The 26,504-nt window shown below is 39.3% G+C and overlaps 1 protein-coding gene across 3 annotated transcripts; it reads right to left on the reverse strand.

Annotated features, from left to right (window-relative positions):
• Nucleotides 1–1,338: 1,338 nt before the first annotated feature.
• On the reverse strand, nt 1,339–21,543 carry LOC142832823 (uncharacterized). Of its 3 annotated transcripts, none has more exons than XM_075943601.1 (5): nt 21,493–21,543; nt 19,950–20,040; nt 15,314–15,440; nt 14,146–14,265; nt 1,339–8,030 (listed from the first exon to the last, which is right to left on the reverse strand). In XM_075943601.1, exons 2-5 carry the CDS (start codon nt 19,986–19,988, stop codon nt 6,073–6,075), a joined length of 2,244 nt encoding a protein of 747 aa, XP_075799716.1. In that variant the 5' UTR covers nt 19,989–20,040; nt 21,493–21,543; the 3' UTR covers nt 1,339–6,072. The 3 variants fall into 3 exon arrangements, with proteins under 3 accessions (XP_075799716.1, XP_075799706.1, XP_075799697.1); XM_075943591.1 differs by having other exon boundaries at nt 21,096–21,507; XM_075943582.1 differs by having other exon boundaries at nt 20,642–21,498.
• Between the last annotated feature and the right edge of the window lie 4,961 nt (nt 21,544–26,504).

Below are 26,504 nucleotides of genomic sequence, written 5' to 3' on the forward strand. Positions count from 1 at the left end.
TACAGTCATTGGCTCTGCATGGAATAGGTATATCTGTGTACCTAGAGATATGATAAAAAGTTCTCTTTTAGCAAAGCATAAGACCTACTACATCATTTAAGAGGCTATCACCTTGAGTTTTTATGCTCGAACATTAATAAAGACCTGAATTTGATACTGAGAAGTAAGTAAATGCTCAAATACTACAGACTAAAGAATCAAGATCATTGAAAAAGAGAGAAAATATTTAGGGAGAAGTAGGGGAACAATGGAAGGTCATGAGAGATAAAAGAAAGGGGTAATAATATGATCAAGTAAAATGATAAATACATATGAAAATAACAAGGGTCTATGCCTTATTACACCACCTAATACACCAAGAAAACAGTAGGCTTCTTTGATTGGAAACATAATGATAAATACATATGAAAATAACAAGGGTCTATGCCTTATTACACCACCTAATACACCAAGAAAACAGTAGGCTTCTTTGATTGGAAACATAATGAATTATTTTTCCTTCTAAGAAGTTTAGCTCGGAAAATATAAAATTGTTTGCACTTCCTTCTCGTTTAATGATATAATTTCTGTCTTAGTATTCAAATGCTATGAAGAGACACCATGATCTTGGCAATGCTTACACAAGAAAAACGTTCATTGAGGCTGGCTTACACTTTCAGAGGTTTAGTCCATTACCAATTTGGTGGGAAGCCTGGTGGCATGCAGGCAGATATGGTGCTACAGATGTAGCATAGTTCCAAATCTACATTGGTAGGCACCAGGGAGTGAGGAAGACACTGGGCCTGGTTTGAACATTTGAAACCCCAAATCCTGTACCCAATGAGACACTTCTTCTGACAAGGTCACAGCTCCTAATCATTGTCAAGAGGAACAAACTAAAGACCAAATACTTAAAATCTATGAGACTAGGGGGGTTATTTTTATTGAAACCACCCACTTCACTCCCAAGCACCATAGACTTGTAGCTATATCATAATACAAAATTGCATTCAATCCAACTTTTAAAGACCCATAATCTACATCAGTATCAACACTATTTGAGACTCATAGCAATCTCTTAAATGTAACCCCTTGTAAAATCAAAATCAAAAAGTGGATCACATACAATGGCATTGAATATTCAACACCATTTCAAATGGGAGGAAAGGAATCATAGTGAGGAAATTCTGGACCAAAGAACTTCAAACTAGAATGGCAAATTCTAAACTCTGCATTTCCATGTCTGATGTCAAAGAACTCTTCAGATATCCAACACTTTTCAGTTGACTACAACACACTTCTCTCTCTCTCTCTCTCTCTCTCTCTCTGTCTCTCTCTCTCTCTCTCTCTCTCTCTCTCTGGAACTTATTTCACTTGCTTTTAGCAGTTCTTGGTGAGTATCTCACATTTTGGCATCTCCACCATTTTGGGAAGTCTCCAAAGCAATAAAGGATTCATATTCACACCTTCATGCAAAGCATCTCTGGGCCTTTATGGAGGGAAAGCACTGAAATACACATGGCCTCAGCAATTTTTCTTAGCTGCAGAGGGACGTGTCACAGCTCCTTTCTTGTAACTGGTCTCATAAAGTCAGATCCACATGGCCAAAGATGCTAAGTTCTGCTGCTTGCTGGAAATGTGGGCCCCTCATTCAATTACATGTGTATCAACTTTCTTTTGTTAATGATTTCCTTCATTCCTTGAGCTTTACCTTAATTTCTTTGCACAAGATAAAAGCTTTGCTAGGTGGAGTCACTGAGATCACCACTTCATTTATTACATTTAACATCATTTTAAAAAAACTTTTCATCTCCTTCAGCACTGGACTTACTTCCTACATTACATTTCCTGGTGCTCCTTTTTCCCCTCAAACTGTACATTCCATAGTTTTCCTTGGTCAGCTTGTTTTTCATTAGAGATCTGCATTAAAGTGACTACTAACCACGGGACAGAGTCAATGATCACTGACAAAACCATTAATCCAAAATTCTTCAATTTAGATTCTGGAAGATTTTCAGGGTGGGGAAGAAAAGAAGCCATATTATTTGTCAACATATCACAAGAACAGTCTCCAAGCCACTTACTAATATTCTTGCCCTCTGAAGTTGAGCTTCCACATTTCAAATCACCCTCAGCACTGCCTTCCATCATCCTACTAGAATGGTACATTAAGACCTAGTTAAATGTATGTCCATTTTTCTTGTCCAAGGTACCAGTCTTTCATATTCCCCAAATCATTATGAGGCCTGTAATAGCAATACCCCATCTCTGATAACTTCTGTTTTAGCCAAAGTTCTATTTTATGAATATACACCATGAACATGGCTAACCTTAAAAAAGAAAGCATTTATTTGGAGCTTGTCTCTAGTTTTGGAGGTTCAGTTCATTATCATCATGGTGGGGAACCATGGAAGCATACAGGCAGACATTTCACTGGAAAAGTAGCTGAGTTCTATACTAAGATATGCAGTCATCAGGAACAGGAAGCCATGGGTCCTTACTCGGGTTTTTGAAACGTCGAAGCCTACCCATTTATTCCTTATCCTTTCAAATAATGACCGCTCCCTGACCAAGCATTCAAATTTATGAGACTGTAAAAGCCATTGTTGTTCAAACCACCAAGTTGGGTTCTTTGTTAATCCCAACTACTGCACCAGCTCAGCCTGGATGCCAAGTCTGAGCAAAGGATGTCAGGTCAGGATTAATGAGGTCAGGATTAATGGAGCATGCACTCTGGATGTTGCAGAATCAGAAGCCCTTTTATTGTACATCACCAAGGTGGTTTATACCTAACAAAGACAGGTGGGTCAACAGGATGAAGACCTCATCGCTGAATCCTCGGGTTAGGGCCAAGGCAATGTGTACTCAGGAAGCAGGGTTGATAAACAACTCTGAGTAAGGAACTTTTTTTTTTTTGGAACTTTTAAGTTTCTCAGAAACCCAGAACAACAAGGGCAAAAAAGGTCACCAAGAGGAGATGAGTAGGAAGGCCAGGACTCCATTAGGTCCCAACACCCAACCATGTGGTTTATAGGCCTGTATACTGTGGAAGAAAAGTCCCATGGTGTATTTTGGTTGGAAATACTGCTGAATGCTATAAGTAGAACATAATGGGACTTTTAGTGTGAGCAGGGATGACAGCAATACTGAGAAAAATGCAAAATGTGGAAGTATAGCTCACAAGATTTCATAAGAAAGCAAGGACTCTAATATCAGTTTATGTTATGCACTGGCAAAGGATCCCGCTGAATTCTACACCTCCCCCCCACCACAAGAATTTGAGTGACATTGCATTAGGAAGTAATGGGCTGATTTCTTTGGGAAAGTCTTCAAAATACCACAATATTTTGTGGCATTATTACTGGCTACTTATGAGTCTATAGTGAAAAACACGTGGCACAGAAAGATAAGCAAAACTCCAACAGCTAAGGTCACAACTTATGAGTGGTGAAACCTTAGGGTTCTTTTGCCCCAACAAAGCAAATAGGAAAGTGTTTTACCAGCTTCTGTGTGCAGAAGTTGATGCAACTGGCCCAAGGGAAAGCTTCATAAAAAGTTGGAGGCAGAGCTTAGTATTTTCCAGTTCATACTGGTTTAGGGAAGAAAGGATGCAACACTGAGGGAAGTCAATGAAGGGTTCAATAGGAAAAGTCTCCCAAAGGCTCATGTAACTAAACATTTGGTCCCCAGTTGGTGATACTGTTTGGGAAGGTTGTAGACCTTACTGGAGAAAGAGGTAACTGGGAATTGTCCTTTGACATCTTACAGCATGGCCCAACTTTCTGTTCTGGTTATGTAACATTTACTGATTGCCATGCCTTCCTTGTCATTACTGACTGTATCTCCTCTGAAAACTGTAAAATAAAATGACCTTTTCTCCCCTAACTTGCTTTTGGGGGGGGGTATTCTAGCATAATAGAAGAGTAATAAATTATCTCCCTTCAGAAATTCTGGAATATTTTATTCATATTACTTCATGCATTTTAGCTTCATGTTTACTAAATAGTGCTTAAGGCAAACTTTTGTCATTAAATAGTTGAATTCATGATTCTAATAGTACTGTTGTTTTTTAAATTTTATTGATGTGGAAAGTCAACCAGAATGAAGACTGCGTAGTTTATATCAATCAATAAAAGTACTGCACAGCTATGAAGAGTCAACAGGTATATACAAAAACATGTTATCTTTGCTTTGGTAGTCTACACAATGTATCTTCTTGATGTCCATCATATCTACACAAGTATCCTTTGGGCATACAGAATAAATTCAATGAAAAATGATTATAGGGCCCTAAAACTTTATAGCATTTGATATCATACGAAGTATAGAAACCTCAACCTGAGGAGCTTTACTTCATTTTCTCATTTCCTTGGAGGAGCATTGTACTGATACAGAAAAAGACTATACAGAAGAATTAAAAACACATTCGCAGGAATGTAAAAAGCTTTAACTAAAAATTAGGTCAAGGATATATTTTGAATAAAATAGTGGCAAAGCTTAACAACAATAGTTAAATGATATCCTCAAGAAAACTTTAGTGTATTTTTACTTTTGGTGCTGCTGAGGGCCTCACATATGGTGGGCAAGTGCTTCTCCACAACCTCTATGGCCATCTCCTACACTTTGATTCCTTGAGTTAAATGTTCCATTCTAATAGTTTCTTTCTTCAAATTAAACAGTAAGAAAAATTATACTTTGCTGTACAAAAGCTATTGCCAGTCAATGTAGATGCTAACTATGCCGTCTGTATTTTACCAGACAATCCATCCCTATGAGTATATTGTTCTCATTTCATAAAAAGTTCAATATTCTTCTCAGTCAATCTTGTTGATTTTCTCCAAGAAATGGCACTGAGTTTTGACCCTACTGCATGTACTGGCTTTGTGGGAGCCTAGTCTGTTTGGATGCTCACCTTCCTAGACCTGGATGGAGTGGGGAGGACCTTGGACTTCCCACAGGGCAGGAAACCCTGACTGCTCTTAGGACTGGAGAAGGAGGGGGAGGGAAATGGGAGGAGGGGAAAATTTTTAATAAATAAAAAAAGAAAACTAAAAAAGAAAAAAAAGTTCAATATTCTAATTTCATTCCCATTTAATTGCTGATTTCACACAGATAGCCCCCAAATTACACAATGAACTTGAAAACTTTGCGTTGCAGTTTTACAATATCCCATGCCTTTCAGATGATAAATGTTCTGTTTAGATCTTGTCAACCTGACACCCAGGAATTACCTGGAAAGAGGGACTTTTAAGAAATTGCCTCCATCAGGCTGGACTCTGAGCATATCTGACAAACATTTTCTGGGAGGCCCGGTCCAATTTGGGCACTACCACCCCGTGCTAGGTTGTATAAGGGAAGTTAAGCCACGAAAAGTGAACCAGCAGGCATACCTTCTCCATTTTCTACCTTAGTTCCTGCCTCCACGTTCCTACTCAAGTCCTTGCTCTGGCTTATCTTAATTAACTATAATCCATAAGATGAAATAAACACTTTAGTCCCCAAGTTGGCTTTGGTCATAGGGTCAATCACAACTAAAACAAAACAATAAGTTAAGCAATAGTTAATTCAAAACGTGGAGCCATTCTCAGAAATTATAGACATGCTCCTTTCATACTAATGTGATTTTTCATCCTGTTTTTCCCAGAAGGTGCAAGAAAAAGGCCCTGGGGCAAGAACTGTACCATCACAAAGTTGAGGCTGACAATCATAAATTATAAGGAAGACTTTGCAGGGAAATACAAAACAATGACTAATTTATATGCGGAAGGCAACCAGGTATATCAATGTAGTCTTGCAACATATATGTGTGTGTGTATGTGTATAGTTTTAGCCTATTCTGAACTTTAATTGTTCTGCAATTAACAATTATTTTGTTGCCTGTAACATCAAAGATTAGCTATGGAAGATGAAGACTTATTCCTCTGGCAAATCCTACAACTGTCTGACAAGTGTGTGGTTTGCATGCATACAACCATAACCAGTGATGTACTTTAACTCTTGATGAGTGTTGTTCTATCATTTAAATTAATATTTTCTTAAGACTGAATTCCTGGATATTGTGCAAGTGAATTGGGGCTGAAGGCCTTGCTACAGTCACTTATGTTTCTGTCCAATATGAAGTCTCTGATGACTTGCAAGGTTGGAACTTCGACTAAAGACTTTGCCACACACACTACATGTGTAAGGTTTTTCTCCCGTATGGATTGCCTGATGGGTAGTCAAGCTTGAACGTACACTAAAGGCTTTACCGCACTTATCACATTTGTAAGGTTTTTCTCCAGTATGAGTCCTTCGGTGACTTGCTAGGTGTGAATTTTGAGTGAAGACTTTACCACATTCATTGCACTTGTAAGGTTTTTCTCCAGTATGGATTGCCTGATGAGTAGTCAGACTTGAGTACACACTGAAGGCTTTGCCACACTCATTACACTTGTAAGGTTTCTCTCCTGTGTGGGTTCTGCGATGATTTGCCAGGTGTGAATTTTGAGTAAAGACCTTGCCACATTCCAGACATTTATAGGGTTTTTGTCCAGTATGGATTACTTGATGGGTATTTAGGTTTGAATGTGAATTAAAGGCTTTCCCACACTCATTGCACCTGTAAGGTTTCTCTCCAGTGTGAATTCTCTGATGAATTGCAAGGCTTGAAGTCTGACTAAAGACCTTGCCACATTCATTACATTTGTAAGGTTTTTCTCCAGTATGGATTACCTGATGGGAAGTTAGGCTTGAACGCACACTAAAAGCTTTGCCACATTCATTGCATTTGTAAGGTTTCTCCCCAGTATGAACCCTCCAATGCCTTGCGAGGTTTGAAGTCTGACTGAAGACTTTGCCACATTCTTCACATTTGTAAGGTTTCTCCCCACTGTGGACTCCACGATGACTTGCAAGATGTGAATTTTGCGTGAAAACCTTGCCACACTCATCACACTTGTAAGGTTTTTCTCCACTATGGATTGCTTGATGGGTAGTGAGGCTGGAATACACACTAAAAGCCTTGCCACACTCATTACACTTGTAAGGTTTTTCTCCAGTATGTATTCGCCAATGATTTGCAAGGTGTGAATTCTGAGTAAAGACCTTGCCACACTCTGAACATTTGTAGGGTTTTTCTCCAGTATGGATTATCTGATGGGTATTTAGGTTTGAATGTGAATTAAAGGCTTTCCCACACTCATTGCACCTGTAAGGTTTCTCCCCAGTGTGAGTTCTCCGATGAATTGAAAGGCTTGAAGTCTGACTGAAAACCTTGCCACACTCGTTACATTTATAAGGTTTTTCACCAGTATGAATTACCTGATGATTAGTTAGGTTTGAACGAACACTAAAGGCTTTGCCACATTCTTTACACTTGTATGGTTTCTCACCAGTATGAATTCTCCGATGACTTGTAAGGTGTGAATTCTGTGTGAAGACCTTGCCACATTCATTACATTTGTAAGGTTTTACTCCAGTATGATGCCTCTCATGTACCAAAAGGTAAGAACGTCGAAAAAAAGCCTTACCACATTGGACACATTTGTAAAGTTTCTCTCCAGAATGAATTTGCCGATGATGTGCCAGAGAAGAAGCATAACTGAAGACCTTGCCACACTCATTACATTGATAAGGTTTTTCCTTAATGTGTGCTTTGCATCTTTTCATAAGTAGTGAACAATAAACATCATATTCATATTCATGAACAATGTGAGCTTTGACACCAATAGACGAAATCTGTTCAGATGATGAAATTGAAAAGCCACTGGTAATAGACTGAAGTTCATCATCATCAATATTCTCTGTAGATGGAAATGGCTGCATTTCAAGTAAGTTCCTAAGGCATTTCCCTGTATTCTTTCTACAATCTTGATGTCTTCTATGGGTGAATTTATAACTCCTTTCACTGTCTTTCCTCTCAAAATCCTGTACGTTCTTCTGGAGTCCTCTGAAGGAACAGTCTTCAGTGCCACTGCTTTTATATCTTTCTGACACCACTGTCTGGTCTATTTCCCCTGAATTGCCGCTCTCTTTTGGTGGTAAATCTTTAATTATATGTTCAAGAGAGTTGACTAGAAGACATAACAGATTTTTCATTAATTAAGACAGATATTCCACTCTGAAAAAAAGTTCCAGCAAAGTAAGATTTACTGAGTTAACTTATCAATTTTTAGAACCATAAAAAATAATGTAAGCATTATAAATGACTGATCCCATAATTAATGTAATTAATTTATATGTAATTTAAATCATCAGGAAAAAGTGATTGTTTCAAATAACCCATGACCAAATTCTTCATATTGAGTAAAGTAGCATAAATCAGGAAAAGAATATTTTTCCATTATATAAAGATGTATACTAACTGCCAAAAAGTATATGGCTATACTATAATTGAGGGGAGGAAAGTAGATATTAACAGCTTATTCTGTAGAAATACACACTAAAGCACCAAAATAAATTAAAATGGAAGGTAATAATAGTTAAATTTATATAAGTAGGTGGCAATTTTGAATTGCAAAATGATAGCTAGAAGAAAAATTGACAGAAACAGTACCAGCAAAAACAATGCAATCATCTCTCATAAACCTACCTAGACCCACTAATGATGGGCATTTTTTAACATTAACAAGCAGTGCATGTCATTTATACTGCACAGCACATACAAAAAACAATCACTTATAGGTCCTAGTAAATATTATAAAGCAATTTTTGGATTTCATGATAAAGCAAGCAGGCAAACTTATGACTACATAAGTTCATAAATTGATAATTATAGGATCTGAAGATCTAAAGCACTGTTCGTGCTTATGAGTATGCACTACTCTTGTACAAGAGCTGAGATGGGTAACCAAGACCTACATTGGACAACTCTCAACCACCTATAATGCCAGCTCCAGGGGATCCAACAATTATGTCTGAACTCTGCAGGCACCTGAACTCCTGTGCACGCACACACACACACACACACACACACACACACACACACACACACATTTAATTAAAAATGACAAATATTAAAAATAAAATACCACGTTGTAAAATGGTAAACACTTTCATATTAAGAATAAACAGGACTTTCTATTACAGTAGTACAAAAAAAAGAAACATAACATTGTCATTTACCTCCTGTGTTTTTATGTATGAAACAAAGTCATTATATAGAAAATATAACTGCATAGCCATGATTATGAAACTAAGGCTCACAATACCCAAGACATGGAATCAGCCCTCAAGTTCATCAACAGATTGATTCATAAACATAGGCATTACAGAATTATTCAATGATAAAGAATACATGGAATCCTGTCATTCATTAGAAAAACTGACAGAACTGGAGAGCACTGCATTAAGCAAAAACAAATTAAATACAAAGACAAATGTAGCATATTTTGTCTTACATGTGGAAATTTTTCTAAAAAGGCTGATTCAAAAAAATTATAAAGTAGAAGAGATTCTATCAGGGAAGGGGAAAGAGAAAAAGTAGAGTAAAAAAAAAGGTGGGCATGATCCAATGCAAACATGAATGGAATGTTTGCTGTCTCTCACTAATTTAGATAAGTAATATGTCATGTTATGGAATATTTGTTTACACTGTGAGGATAGGTGTCACTGTGATTTGGATTAATAAAAAGTAGAATGGCCAATAGTTAGGCAGGAGAGAATAAGTGGGACTCCTGGGGAGAGAGAAGGAACTCTGGGAAGAAAGGGGGGAAATGCCAGTGAGACACTGAAAAAGTCAGACATATGGTACTGAGCAAAGAAACTGAGCAACATGATATAACGTATATTAATAGAAATAAGTTAAGTTATAAGAGCTAATTGGGAAAAAGCATAAAATAAGGCGCATCTTTCATAATTAATGATAAGTCTCCAAATCATTATTTGCAGGCTGGTAATCAGAAGATAGCTAGACAAGAAAACTTGCTACATTTAGCACCCAACATTCAGCACATAAATCTACATAGGGCCTGAGAAAGTTGGAACAAAAAGTCCCAAGTGTGACTTTCTGGTGACCATGTTCTTTCGGGTAGGCACTTTTCTTACAGCATACAGAATCACAGATTCTTTAAAAGATTCTGCTGTACATCAGAGCACTTGAACAGCTGGTATGCTAGGTAAAAACACCTACTGCATCTTGATCTCAGCAACTTTCCAGAGCTGGGATCATTAGGCCAAAGGAGGCAGAGCCAGTCGCCAAGCCATGTGCTCACCCTAGAGAGTAAAGGTTTGGTTCATGTGGACAGAGAAGGGTACAGACATGCATAAACTCAGATTTGAGTCAAGAAAGCCTCTGAACAGGTCACAACATACAGTGTGCCTGAATGTATGCTTAGATGCTATAGAAAGAAAAAAATGGGTATGGAAAGTCATAACAAAAATCAATCAATCAATAAATAGTTTAAAAATAATAAAGTAGAGTAAAGTAATTTTTAAAAAGCAATGTAAGGATGGGAAATACATAGGGCTGGATCTTATATGTTGCTTTGATGACTTTAAAATTTTTGAATGCTGATGAGCAAAACACAAATGCTCCTGAAAGACAGTCGATTGGAGGAAAAAAAAAAAAGCTAAGTTAAGTATTTTAAGAATGTCTTAACTTCATAATGTAAGGTAGGAAATCTGATGTGTTGGGGAAGATGTTATGCCTATGACTCTACAGAAAGCAAACAGCTATAAATTGCTTCAAAATTAATGAAGATCAGATTTGTTTGGGAGAACGCTCCTAAAAGTCTTGGTTATAGAAATGAAAAAAAAAAACAAGCAAACAAAAAACAAGAAAATCTAAAAAACAGATGATGTACATGCTGATACCTCCACATGGGAATAGCTCTGAGACTGGATGAAACATGATAAATATTGTTTGCTAAAGAGGCCTCATGATTTATTATTCCATATCATCTTTATAAATGGCATGGATAGAGGTTTGTTTATATAATCCAGAGACTTATAAAGTTAACAGATCCTTTATACCTGCTAAAACATAGAACAAAAACCACCTTTAGCTGACCTGTACACACCATTCTATATTTGTTTTAATGCAGATACATATGTTACATAAAGTTTGTGTTTTCAGAAAATAAAGGGATCAGATAACAATAAAGACAAACATCTCAGGTGACCCAGCATTTTAGAATGTCTCTGCTGCAGTTTCCTAAAAATTCTATATACAGGTTAATACATAGTCATCTATTATAGTCAAGCTTGTAGTCATGTTAGATTTTCTAAATATATAAATTATATTTCAGTTAGACAGATAACCTTCAAACCTTTCAAAGACCTACAGGTTTTGGCATTTAGAATGTTTTAAGAACTTAGGACTTTTCTCAACAATGAGACACATGTGCTCCTGGCATCACCAATCTACTTCAAGAGGATGATGGGCATCGAAGAGGCTCCTTGTGGAGTTTGTTAGCCATTTGGGGAAGAAACTGTTCTTGCCTGAACTATTTGACAGAAATGAGTACTGAAGCTGCTTAAAGAAGATGTTCCTGCTTCATGAAAAAGTCTGCCAGACATTCTGCAGGACAGAGAAGAAAGTGACTGACAAACTGCCAATGTAGGTGGAACTGTCTTTGAAATTTCCTGCTTCATGGAAAACTATGCCAGATACTATGGGCCTGTAGGCTGAAAATGAGTGCCTGCAATGTTACAGAAGAACTTTAGGAGACTAGGCAGCAAGATGTCTCTGTCAATTTTAGAGTTCTGGAAGTTGCTTACAATGCACTTCCTGTTAACTTAGGCAATATGATATTCTTGTTGGGGTCTTTGATGGAGTTGAAGAATAGTTATAATTATAGTTTTCCTTAGTTATGATAAAAGATCAAGTAGATATAAATATTGTAACTATAATTATTGCTTGATACCTGTTTTGTCATATGTACTCTTGCTATGTTAAAGTTAAAACCTTCCATTTTATTTAGATAGAAAAGGGAGGTGATTTGGAAGGTGATGTATGCTGTGCATATGTTTTATTGCCATCGGTTAATGAAGAAGCTGCTTTCAGCCAATGGCTTAACAGAGTAAAGCCAGGCTGAAAGAGATATAGAGAGAAAGTAGGTGGAGTGACACACCATGTAGCCACTGAAGGAGACAGATGTGACCCCAGAACTTTACTGGTAAACCACAAACCACATGGTAAAATTTAAAATAATAGAAATGAGTTCATTTGAGATGTAAGAGCTAGCTATAAACATGAATACACTAACAAGCTGAGCAGTGTTTTAAATAATATAGTTTCTGTGTGGTTATTTTGGGTCTAGGCAGCCAGGAAACAAAAGAGCAGCCTCTGACTACACATAGATGCATTGGTTATGAACACATGGTCTATTACTTAACTTGGCAACTAGCAATAATGTCACAAACATAAGTCACAAGAACAATATAGCCATGCCATGTACATGTCATCATTAGTCTTCAGTATCTACACTCACAAGTTGAGCTGCCCTATTGATTATACAGTAGTTCTATTTACTTTTTCTGATTTGTCTGTAATTAGTTCTTATTAATGAATCCCAATCTAGATTCCCAACAACAGAGAACCCAAATTCCCTTTCTACCACATCCAGATCAAGGCTCACCTTTTCCACAATAGCTATCTTTCCAAGTGAAGGTGACATTCACTTTGGTAAAAATTGGCATTTCTGCACAATAGTAATGCTGAACTTCATTTCATGTATCATTTCTCTTCAGTAAATATGTATTAAAGTTAGGCATCGTGATGTGTACCTCTAATCCATCTGAGGAGTCTAAGTGGCCTGTGCAATGTTCATCTCAAAAAAAGAATACATAAAAAGTAAAATGAAAAGAATACAACATTTCTAATGGGGTGGGAGCCTGGTATGGTTCTAGCTTAGCTAGGCCCTAGGTGTAAGCACCACCTCTTGCCTAACACACACACACACACACACACACACACACACACACACCCGGCTGTTTTCATGCTGGCTTACTTCAGGTTTTACACTTTGGCTATTAATTCACTTTTGGATATATGGTATGCAAATTACTTGTCTACACTCAGAGGAAAATACCTAATGCAAAGTAACAAAAGCCTGTTTCATTTGGTTCTTCTCAGTTAGTCATGGTAGGTTTCACAATGGTGACAATAAGTATGGAAGAGGAAACATTCTGAGACAGAGGCAAAAGACAGATGTTGTTATTATATCATCTGGCAACTCAGCTTTTGAGTGATGCCTGCGCTGTTCTTGGTGTTATTTTTAGTAGCAAAATTATTTAATTTACCTGTGTGTACATAAATAGTTGCCTCTGTGTGTGTGTGTGTGTGTGTGTGTGTGTGTGATGAGTTTTATTTGTCCAGGGAAATGAAGTTCTAAATATGATAACATTTATCATCCCAGAGAACATTTTACTGGACAAAATGAACCAAGTAGGAAACCATTATGTGTTGTTTTGTGTGAGCCTAATTATTTCAGTTTTTAAGTTTTATTTCTATTGAGACAGACTCTCACTACATAATTGGAACTCAATTATGTACATCAGCTTTGTCTCAAACTCATAAAGATCCCCCTGCCTCTGCTTCTCAAGTGCTGGGATTAAAGTCATTTACCACCAGGCCCAGCTTAGCCTTACTAATACATCATTATGTTCAACATTAATCCCTCTCAGGGTGGCTCATCCAGTTACCTATTTCCTAATTAGATTCACCTCTTCAAAGTTCTACGTCAGGGAAGCATGGAGGCCCACATACATAATTATATCAATTGTCAGGCTAAAGCAGGAGAACTGAGCGTTCCATGCTAGCCTGGTCTGCAGATATAACATTGCTACCCATCCTCCTCCCACACAGAATGTTCCATTTCACATTGTCAAAGAGAGTTAAACATTTCACCATGAACCTTGTATAGCACCTCTGTCAAAATTTAATCAAATGGCCATCAATGGTAGCTCATGCATCTAATCCTAGCACTTGGAAGGCTGAGACAGGATGCTTACCAAGAGCTACACAGTGAGTTTCAGATCAGTCTGAAATGAAGAGTGAGACACTACCTCAAATACACAAAGAAGAAAAAAGATTAAAAACAAACAAAGCTACCAGGACACCACGAGAGAGTTAAAGGCTAAAGTTCTCTACCTGTAAAGGATAGTGACAGACTTATGTTTCCCATAGAAACCCTGACTTGCCAACGCACAGCGGTGCAGCTTCCACTCTACCCTCTGAGAGCTTACCTGTCCTCACATATTCTTGTCCATTTGGTTTTCTGGTTATTACTGCCTTACTCTCCACGATCCAGGACCCTTTCTCTTCTTCCAACATAGACCTAATATTCAGATTAGGAAGTGTGACTCCTGTTTATAAAAAGACAGTAATACCATGTAGTGAGGTTTTTATAGAATATCTGTCCTATGCTAATGTGGGGAGAGAGCAAGCTTCATATAAATCTAGAAAAATACAAAATCATTACTGACAGCCTCCTTCTGGGAGTTTAATGGACAGATATCTAGTTATGTATCAAAATGATTGAATCAAAAGTTCAGGGAAAGAAAGCAAAGAATTGGATGTAGTGGGACTCTAATACAGTCATTTGTATCTAGGGTAAACATAAAATATAATAGCTGTACAGTAGAATGTATTAGTGTTAGTTGAAGGTACCAAACCATAAAGAAACCACAGTAGAGAAGAGTGACTGCTTTCTATGATTTGTAGATTTATTTTCTGTTGTATGATTTTGGCTACAGGACTATCCAGACACACCTGGAGATCTTGCACTATTAGGTACTGCAAGCAGTACAAAATAAGAAGTAAAGGTTTTGGGAATGTGATGATTTCGTCCAGAAAGCATATAGACCAAAGGGGCTTTGGTACTCCTAATACAACTTTTGTGTACTGTCAATAAATACGCTTCTGAACATAGGTTCAAAGTTCAGGTCACAAACTGTTTCTCCCCGTTGCCAGTGGGCCTAAAATTTACATCTTCACGTGACTCTCCTTCTTTGAACGCCCCACGCAACACAGAACACTCAACATTGGATACTTTAAACACAAATCTAGGTGACATGAGTCATGTGTAGTGACACATGCCAGTAATTACAGCACTAGGGAATGTGAGGCAAAAAAAAAAAACAAACCCAAAAAACAAAAACAAAACTCTTAAGGTCAAGGCTTCTAAATTATATAACTCAAGAGATCAAAACAAAAACAAAATCTACCAGAAGGGCCAGAAATAACACCCAGTGCTTGTTGGTGAAAAGTCTTAGGTTCTATTCCCAATGCTGAGGAAGAGAGAACAGTGGGAGGAAGAAAGGAAGAGGCCACATGGTTCCCCCAAAGGCATGGAAAGAAAACTGCAAGGTTACATGGCAAAGATTCCCAACTCTTGAAAGAAGTCATCCTTACCGAGGGAGACCAGGTTGCTGTAGTTCTCCAACATGACATCCCTGTGCAAAGCCCTCTGTGCAGGGTTCAAGCATTCCCACTCCTCCTGAGAGAACTCTATGGCCACATCACTGAAAGTCAACTTCCCCTAAAAGGAAACAAACACGTTTCACTATGTGGACATTTAGGATCTTTACAAAAAGACAAGAAAAGGGGAAAAAACAGAAAGACTGAGTTGATAAGACCAAACCACCTCCACTCTGTGAGATTACAAACTATATATCTGATGTGGGAAGTCCTCCTATATATGTGTTGCTTTTATTGGTTAATGAATAAAGAAACTGCTTTGGTCTGACAGGGTAAAATAGAGAGAGGTGAGGAAAACTAAGCTGAATGATAGGAGAAAGAAGGTGGAATCAGTGAGAAGCCATGTAGCCCTGGCTGGACAGAACTTTATCCAGAAAGCCACAGCCATGTGACAATACACAGATTAATAGAAATGGGTTAAATTAAGATGTAAGAGTTAGCCAATAAGAAGCTAGAGCAAATGGGCCAAGCAGTGATTTAATTAATACAGTTTCTCTGTGGTTATTTTCAGGAGTCTGGGTGGCCAGGGAACAAACAAACAGCCTTCCTGTAACATATGTTTTTGTCTAGTTCTCAGACATACAGTTCACCTGGCATCTCCAGAGTGATAAGAATGGATTTGTTTTCTATGATTATGATAAAAGGTAAAATGAAGTCCCAAGTTACAGGACAATTTACAGGGCCCAAGACGACCAAGGCAGGAATAGGTTCGAACTTCAGGTCTTAGTCCCCATCCTCCATGGAGAGGATTGGAGCTGAAGGCATGTGTGAATACCAATGACCAAAGGAATTAAGTAATATGTGAATAATGGAATCTTCATAAAACCTCAAGTCAGTTTAAAGCTTTTACCCTACATTCTGCTATGGGGAAAGCACTAAAGAGTGGCTTACCCAAGGAGGGAGTGAAAGTCACAGCCCATCTCATGTACATCGCTTTTTGTGTCTTCTCTGAACAACCTGTCATCTAGAGTCTTTGGAATGTTCTTTATAATAAATCGGAAAAGGTAAAGGGTTTCCTTGGTTTTGTAAGTGGCCCTAAGAAATGAACCATAAAACTGAGGAGGAAGCTGTATAGATCTTTGCTGAGCACATTCTGTGAAACTGGGTCCTCCAGCTGATTAGTGTCAGAATGCAACTGAATTAGCTGACACTGGGCTGCAGTATACTGCAGAACTACTTGACTGGTATGTAAGAAAAACGCCACACATGTGGGCTACCCTAAACTTTCTAATTAATGAGTGTACAAGACCTACCCTAGTTTCTGCTATGTTCCTAAATTAAGATGCATCAGAACAACACAGTATGTCCCTAATGTTATTCTGCTTTGTAATGAGATATTATGGTATCACATCACAGAGCATTTCTCATGTTTGTAGACAATACAAAAATAAACAAAAGCCAACACAAGGTCTGCTCCTTTCATTCACTGCCCATTCTGATAAATGTTCACTGTGTCCTCCGAAACCTTTTTTCACCCCCTTTTGCCCAATTCCCCTAACTACCACTTGGTACTTATTTGATAAAAGAAAAAGAAAAACCCACAGGCTCACCTCAACTCAAGTGGTAGATAAGATGTTTGACACACCCAGTTCAGTTTCTAGCTGAGCTAATTCATGCAGTGTCTTCTGAGATGACATCATGGGGCCTTAAGAAGTCAGCTCAGTGCCATGACACAGGCTTATTATCCCAGCACTTTAAAGGCTGGGGTGCAAGGACTTCTATGAATTCAAGGCCGGACTGTACTGCATATTGAGTGCAGGGCTAGAGTGGGCTTATTACTTTGTATGTTTAAATGTTTGCTAAGATGTATGTCTGGGTAAGATAGGCCAGAGGAGGGTGTTAGGTTCTCTGAAACTGAAGTTACAAATGGTGATGAGCCTCCATGTAGATGCTAAGAATACAACACATCTCCTCTGGAGAAGCAGCTAGATCTTTTTTTTTTTTTTTTTTTTTGGTTTTTCGAGACAGGGTTTCTCTGTGGTTTTGGAGCCTGTCCTGGAACTAGCTCTTGTAGACCAGGCTGGTCTCGAACTCACAGAGATCCGCCTGCCTCTGCCTCCCAAGTGCTGGGATTAAAGGCGTGCGCCACCACCGCCCGGCCAAGCAGCTAGATCTTTTACCTGCTGAGTCATCTCTATTTCTCTAGTGCCCCCCCCCCCCCAAAAAATCATTTTATAAGCAAAAAAAAGTTGAAGGTACAGCTCAAACCTGTGTTCACTAGTCAGCAGTAAAAATATGTAGGAAAACAAAACATGATATTAAATAAACCCAAACATTAAAACTATCATGACCACCATTTTCTCCAGAGGATAGAAAGCAGAGAGGTGACTAGCCAGGCATGCAGCAATCATTACCACTCAGTGAGAGGAAAAGAAGGTGGTGAAGAGAACAGCAGAAGTAGATTTACTAAAATTAAAACATTGATGTGGTTACAACACAGAACCAGGTAATCAAGAGGACTATGTTTCCTCATCACAGTCTCATAAAACATGCAATCCAACAAAAAACACTCTACTTTATACACAAATTTATCAACAATATGTAGATCACGAAAAATCCAAAAAACTTTTGGATTTTAGCAATGAAACCTGAGATGGTGTGAAAATACAGGAACCACTTAGAAGGGTATAATTCTAATACCAAGCCTAGAGGGGTAATTTGTAGCACTTATCAAGAACCCAATCAAGATGTGTTCACTGAACACTATGTGAGAACTATGTACATTCATTTATAGAATGTTCCCACAAGACTGTAAAAAAGCACTGGAAATGGTAACTTACTTTTGTAAAACCAAGCCTCTGGAGGTTGAAGCTACAGATTTTACTATGGGGTCAAGGCCAGTCTGAACTATATAGAGTTCCAGAAAACAGAGTGAAAGACTGTCACAAAAGAAAAGAGTATGTCAGGCAGTGATGGCACACACCTTTACTCCCAGGACTTAGGATACAGAGGCTGGTAGATCTCTGTGAGTTTGAGGCCAGCCTCCAAAAAAGCAAGTTCAGGACAGCCAGGGCTATATAGAGAATCCCTGTCTTGGAAAATCAAAAAGAAAAATAGGAGACAAAAGAAAATGTGTGTGTGTGTGTGTGTGTGTGTGTGTGTGAGAGAGAGAGAGAGAGAGAGAGAGAGAGAGAGAGACAGACAGACAGACAGACAGAGAGAGACAGAGACAGAGACAGAGAGAGACAGAGACAGAGAGAGAGACAGAGACAGAGAGACAGAGAAGCTACTCTACTTTCCTAATGGGAATACTTACAAAATAAAGTACCCTAAAAAATCTTTTAAATTCCTGAAAGAACTGCAGCTGTGGTTTCCTGGTGTCTAAGAAACAGTAATAGGCAAGGAAAAGAATGCTTCAATTCACTTGCTAAAATTCAGGACTGCTTCCAAATTTATGATAAAAGAGTCTGTTTAGGATACACATTTACATTTTTACTTTTGAATATCCAATACTAATTAATAGGAGGAAAATATTATTGTGTTTTTTATTACAAGGAAATATGCTCCCAAGACTGAAAAATAGAATTACTTTTATCAGAAATGTGAGATTCAGAAGAGTCACATAGGAACAGCAGGGGCTACAGGATAGAAGTTCTGAGAATGTTCACAGAGCCCCCTTTGTTGAGCACTCAGGCTGGTTCATACTGACAGCTCAGGCAGTAAAGTGCTTGCCTGGAAAGCAAGTGGACCTGAGCTTGTATCCCCAGCATCATGTAAAAGCTGAGAGCATCTGCAAACTCCATACTGTACTAGTGGAGAGACAAATCCATGGTGCTTAGTGCCCAGCCAGCTTAACCAATTAATGATCTCCAGATCCTATAAGACATGCTGTATCAAAATAAGAGTAGCAAGCCGCTCAGAAAGATGACTGATTTGACTTCTGGCCTTCAAACATGCCTACAACGTATGAGAATACACTCACATGAACAAGTACATACTCCACATACACAGAGAGATGATGATAGCCCAGAATGCACTGAGGAAGCAGCCTTAGCTACACAAAAAGATAATCTTACTCTCTCTGAAAACAAGGGGGGAAAAAAACCCTAATATCTTAATGGTGAAATACAACACCCTCTAACCCTTATTCCAATTTTAGTTGTTGAGATGTTCTTTTGGAAACAATGACCACTGACATTATATCCTGCAGTATACTGGGCTATGAAGAATGCGGTTTCACATGAAGGTCCCCTTATCCCCATAATTGAAGAAGTATCTGTGTGTGCATGTCAACATGTGATTTCAAAGTACAGTGTCTTTTTCCTACATCTAGAGAGCTAACAGTCCACTTAGATAGCCCACCTGGTCAATCCTTACTAGGCAATCCTTAGCACAGGGGCTGCTTCTAGAACATATTCAATAGAAGTTTCTTCCATGTTCTATATCACAGGATTATTGTGAGATGAAATCTAGTGAACACAACAAAGGCTAAGGAAAAACACGAGGAAGAGCAAGTGAAATGTCTGCGCTACACTTAGTGCAGGACAGCAGCTTCCATGCCTAACACTTCAGGGAGAGCAGAAAAAAATGTGGTGTGTGTGGGGGGGATGACGACAATGGCTCACTTTACCTTCATGGCAGACATTACTGGTTCTTTCTGTTTCTTCATTCTCCTCCTCCCAGTTTCTTCCTTGAGTAACTTGAGTATTCAGAAGTCAGTCCTGAATACCAAAAGCACACAATTAAGATAGCAAAGGTTTGTGAAGTGCTTTCACTAATAAAACCCTAATTTTCTGAATAATATTAAAAGAGATAATAAAACCCTAATTTTCTGAATAATATTAAAAGAGAATGGGCCTGCATACATATAATACATATACAATGCTAGCACTAAAGGCTGAGGATTGTGAACTCAAGGCCAGTCAGGCTAGTGATTTTCAGGCCTTATGGAACTAGTAGAACTAGCAAAACCTTCTCTCAAAAATAGTAAAATATAATGTTCCAGATAATCACAGCCACTTCCCTTCCCTTTTGGAGATGAGGGCACAATATACAGCCCAGACTGGACTTGAACTCATCATCCTCCTGCCTGAGTCTCCTGCGAGCTGGGATTACAGGGACATTCAAACCAGCTAAGCAAGGCACCCACTTCCTGTACCACAGCCAGAGTCACTGGGAGGAATTCACCATGCAGAAAGATGGACCTTTTTAGCCCACTGCAGCAAGGGGCTGTAGGGACAATAAACTACTGCAGAAGAGACAACAAGAAAGTTGACACTTTCAGAAAAGAGGAAAACATCCCACCACTCCTCCATACCACACCTGTGAAACCAAAGCGTGACCTTGTCGAAAGGAGTCACATCACTGTTCTGGCTGAAGAAGGTCTAAACGGGGGCAGTATCCTCAAACCTCAACATTATTTACTCACTTGGAAAGTGCCTTAAGTTATCTTTTCCAGGCTGCCTTAAACTGTCCATATTCCTACCCCAGCTTTGCTTCCACACGCTGACATTACTGGTGTGTGCCAACATGCCCTGCACAATACGTGCCCGGCAGATACACATTTTGCAATTCTCTTTCTCACCACCAACATTTAAGCAAAGCTTTTTCAACAAAAAGGCAAGCTCAATAACAATAACCCTATTAACCCATCAACTCCTCCCTTATCTAGCCTCTCCCGCCCTCATTCTGCACTATCTCCTTGAAACCTTCCACCAGCTTTTCTTTCTCTCCAGCCACCCTCCACACAATGGCAGCTCAGCTCGTGTCCCCTCACCTCTCGTTGCTTTCTGTACTCCAGACCCTGCTTTCTGTATTCCCTCCGACGGGCCAGTTATCCCGCCGCAACTAGGTCCACTGTCACCTGCAGCTTCACCCCTCTCTAGTCCCCTCATCGCCTGGCTCTTCCCGCACCAACGACAGTCAAGTCTCCTCCCCAGCCGCAGAAGCGTCTGAATCCGTGTCCCTGATCCTTTCTGGGTGCTTCTTGTCTGGGCAGCCCTCGCCTCGCTCTGCAGCCATCTCTCTCCCACGTCCCTACTTCCTCAGTCTCGCGGCTCTCCGCGTCACGCGAGTTGAGCTGGGCGCACAAAATACGGTTCCCGGGCATGGGTAAAGGTTCTCCACGCAGCTCCTAGGCAGGCAACCATTCTAAAGGCTCTGGGCAAACTCACCGGACTACAGCATTTGACCTGCGATGAACTGCTTCCGGGCCGCGGCGGAAGTGCTTGCAAGCCAGCTCTGGGAAAGTAGGCGGGATCAGACAGAGTGATTGACGTTGTCGAGGGTCGTACTAGAGGGTATAGACGGACTGAGACGAAAATGTAAGGGGAGGTCGGTGAGTACGGGTGGAGTCCAGAGTCCAGAACTTCAGCAGGGCAGGAGAAAGGTGGTCAGGCTGGTGAGGGTTTCAATGACGAGATGGCGTGATGAGGGCCGAGAACCAGCTGGTAAGGGAATGTGGGCGGGGCCAAGGCCCAAGTGATGGACTAAAGTGGAGGGTGGGCATAGCACGCTCCTGGGTAGTGGACAAAAACAAAACAAAACCAAAAGAGTGGAAGTGAGTGGAGCAGGTTCTGTAAGAGGGTTAGGGGCCAGGTTACTCTCCAGCACAGTTACCAGCCTCCACTTATTTCCCTTCCGAGCCTAGCTCTAAGTAGGGCAGAGTCAATAAGTAGCCGTGGGTATGCGTGAGTAGGAGAGGCCCATGGTGAGCTTTTTTTTCTTATTTTTAATTTGAAGAGTTTTTTTTTTAAAATAATGGTCTATTTTCAGTGTTATAATTGTTTCCTGTTACAAAAAAAAAGAATTGTATTCGCCAAAGTTGTTACTGTTTGACATTGAAGATCAATACTTTTCATTTGCGTATTTTCTCTCTGCCGTTTGATTAGCTTGGATAGGGGTTTAATCAATCTTGTTGATTTTCTCCTGAAAGACCCTACAGACCCCCTCCTCAAAACCCGCAGCTAGCATGCTCCCAGGGGAACGTCCTGTTTGCTTAAGAACATTCCATGTGCTTGAGAGAGCAGGATGTCTATGAGATAGGAAGACTGCAAGGCAGGATATCAATAAGATAGGACATCAACAAAGCAGGTTGACTGCAAAACAGGATATCTATAAGATAGGAACAGGATGACTGTTGCCAGACATCCATGCTGAGAGAGGAAACCATTCATGCCCCCTGCCTCATTCCGATAACCACGCTTTTGCTTCTGTAAACTTGCTTTTTGCTCTTCCCTATAAAAAGCCCGCCCTCCAGTTGGCAGGCAGGCAAGTCTTCCAAGAGATCTTGCCGCCCGCAGGTACCTGTGTCTACTCAATAAACCTCTTGCGATTTGCATCCGTGCAGTCTCGGCCTGTTCCTTGGCGTTGGGGAGGTCTCCTCCCGAAAAAAGGTCCTCGTCGAGGGTCTTTCACTCCAAGAACCAGCTTTTTGTTTCATTGATTCTTTGGATTGTTTTCTGTGTTTCCATTTTGTTGATTTCAGCCCTCAGTTTGATTATTTCCAGTCTTCTACTCCTCCTAGGTGAGTCTGCTTCTTTTTTTCTAGAGCTTTCAGGTGGGCTGTTAGGTCTCAAATGTGTGCTTTCTCTGTTTTGTTTAAGTGGGCACTTAGTGCTATGAACTTTCCTCTTAGCACTGCTTTCATAGTGTCCCATAGGTTTGAGTATGTTGTGTCTATTTTCATTGAATTCAAGGAAGATTTGAATTTCTTGCTTTATTTCTTCAAACTTCTATCTTCACAGAGTAGGGAAGGGTGTGTCCATCAGCAGCACCAGCTTGCAGTGTGTCTTTCAGGCCATCATGATCAGCTCTAAGTGCTCCAGTTGGACAAAGGCTAAAATCAAGTCTTGAAGTTACATTGCTTCTAGTGTGTGCCTGCACTGGATACTATCGCTCACAGCAAACATGATTTTTCATATGAACATGACTTTAAAAAGGAATAATAGAAATGGGATAAGTCAAAAATAGTTTGGATGTCATGCTGTCATGTATCATGACAAAACTAGTGTCATCCTCTATATAGAATTACTCTCAAGTCTTGATGTCTTGTTCATGGGTTTGATGTGGTGCTCCAGCAGTTTCATGATTTACATTCTCTACAGACACAAGAACAAAATGACATATATTCATAGGAGCAACTTTTTCTTCTCCAGAGGAAACTATGTCTTCCCTGGAGAGCAGAGCTACAAAGAACATTCTGTTCTTGGTGAGCACCTTTGTCTGTTTCTACACACTTTCTTGCCTCATGCAGCCTAATTTAGCTCTTCTGTATGATCCAAGCTGGCTCCTGGTTAATATTGCTGCAGTTGTCTCTGGGTATTTCCTAACTGTGATTCCCTTTCTGATGATGACCAAGGACTCCAAGGAAAATACTTTCAGCTTTGTTTGTGAAAGGAAAAGAAGGGAGTAACCATGTGGGCAACAAGTAAATTGTTTCTAATTAATGTTCAATTGTGTCTTCAGTCTCTGCAATAATGTAGTATAGAGATTAAACTGACACATCAGAAAAGTGAATATAACTAGCCACAGGCACATACACAATAATCTTTTCTACTACATTACATATGATTTTGCTTATCTCATGGAATTTTACAATGGGCGACTGACTATTAACTCTTTTATGTAAATTGTACCTTTGTCATTCTATCAAAACAGTGATAACCTGAGTTGTATAGGAAATTTTACTTAGTAGTTATTTCTTTGATAACACAGTTAAAAATTCAGCAACTCTGTATGAATTTATAAACTTACATATTTCTGAAAGAAATCAAATAAATGGACTTGAATATGCCTTATTTCTCTTCTCATGAACACAGAGAAATTAACAAATTGCTAGTATTTGCCTTCAAAAGAATAGACTTTTGTTTTAATAAAATAATGGGAATATTTTAAAAGAATTTGCCAGTGATTAGTTACTCATGTTTGAACAATACAAGGATCATATATAAATATAATAAAAGCAATATACAGCAAGCTGGCAGCTAACATCAAATTAAATGGAGAGAAACTCAAGCTATTCCACTAAAATCAGAAACAAGACAAAGCTGGCCACTCTCTCCATATCTCCTCAACATAGTTCTTGAAGTTTTAGCAATAGCAATAAGACAACATATGGAGATCAAGAATATTCAAATTGGAAAGGAAGAAGTCAAACTTTCATTATTTTTAGATGATATGATAGTGTACATAAGTTACCCCAAAAACTCTACCAGAGAACTCCTACAGCTGATAAATACCTTCAGTGATGTGGCAGGATACAAGATAAAAAAAAAATAGTAGCCCTCCTATACACAAATGATAAAGAGGCTTAGGCGAAATCAGAAAAACATCACCTTTTACAATAGCCACAAATAGCATAAAGTATCTTGGGGTAACACTAACCAAGGAAGCAAAAGACCTATTTGACAAGAAGTTTAAATCTTTGAAGAAAGAAATTGAGGAGGATACCAGAAAATGGAAAGGTCTCCCATGCTCTTGGATTGGTAGGATGAACATAGGAAAAATGGCAATCCTACAAAACGCAATCTATAGATTCAATGCAATCCCCATCAAAATCCCACCAAAATTCTTCACAGATCTGGAGAAGACAATAATCAACTTTATATGGAAAAACAAAAAACCCAGGAGAGCCAAAACAATCCTATACAATAAAAGATCTTCTGGAGGCATTACCATCCCTGACTTCAAGCTCTATTACAGAGCTACAGTAATGAAAACAGCTTGGTATTGGCATAAAAACAGAAACCAACAGAATTGAATTGAAGACCCGGATATTAATCCACAAATCTATGAACACCTGATTTTTGACAAAGAAGCTCAAACTGTACAATGGAAGAAAGAAAGCATCTTTAAAAGATGGTGCTGGCATAATGGATTTCAACATGTAGAAGAATGAAAACATCCATATCTATCACCATGCACAAAATTCAAGTCCTAATGGATTAAACACCTCAATATAAATCCTACCACACTGAACCTGATAGAAGAGAAAGTAGGAAGAAGTCTGCAATGCAAGCACATAGGAGATCACTTCCTATGTATGACCCCAGTAGCAAAGACAATGAGAGCAACAATGAATAAATGGGACCTCCTGAAACTGAGAAGCTTCTGTAAAGCAAAGGACATGGCCATTAAGACAAAAAGGCAACCTACTGAATGGGAGAAGATCTTCTCCAACCCCACATTAGACAAAAGTCTGATTTCCAAAATATAAAGAACTCAAGAAACTAGACATTAAAATTCTAAATAACCCAATTAAAAAATGGGGTACTGAACTAAGCAGAGAATTCTCAACAGAAGAATTTCAAATGGCCAAAAGATACTTAAGGACATGTTCAACTTCCTTAGCTATCAGAGAAATGCAAATTAAAACAACTTTGAGATACCATCTTACACATGTCAGAATGGCTAAAATAAGAAACACCAATGATATGCTGGAGAGGTTGTGAAGTAAGGGTAACACTCATCCATTGCTGGTGGGAATGCAGACTTGTGCAACCACTTTGGAAATCAGTGTGGCACTTTCTCAGAAAATTGGGAGTCACCTACCTCAGGATCCAACAATACCACTCTTGGGAATATACCCAAAAGATGCCCAATCATACTATAAAAACATTTGTTCAACTATGTTCATATCAGCATTATTTGTTATAAAGTTGGGTGCATGGGGGTGGGAGGTAGAGAGAAGGGGAGAAAAGGAGAGAGGGGAGAAGGGGAGGGTTGGTGAGAGCTTGGGGAGTAGGATGGTTGAGATTAAGGAAGGACTGATATTGGAGCAGGGAAGGAGATATCGTAATTGAGGATTGAGGAAGCCATTTTGGAGTTGGCAAGAGGCTTGGTTCTGGAGGGTTAACCAGGAGTTCATGGGGATGACCCCAGCTAGAATGCTGGGCAGTGGAGGAGAGGGTAACTGAACTGAACTTGGCCCATAGTCAGACTGATGTCTATCTTGAATATCACCGTAAAACCTTTGTCCGGTGATGGATGGAGACAGAGACCCACATTGGAGCTTTGGACTGAGCTCCCAAGGTCCAGCTGAAGAGTGGAAGGAGGGAGAATATGAGGAAGGAAGTCAGGAGCATGAGGAGTTGGTCCACCCACTCAGACAGTGTGCCTGAGCTAATTGGAGCTCACCAACTGCAGCTGAACTGGGAGTGCATGAGCATGGGATCCAAACTGGACC

The sequence above is a fragment of the Microtus pennsylvanicus genome, chromosome 1, assembly GCF_037038515.1.
Source record: "Microtus pennsylvanicus isolate mMicPen1 chromosome 1, mMicPen1.hap1, whole genome shotgun sequence".
NCBI classification, from domain to species: domain Eukaryota; kingdom Metazoa; phylum Chordata; class Mammalia; order Rodentia; family Cricetidae; genus Microtus; species Microtus pennsylvanicus.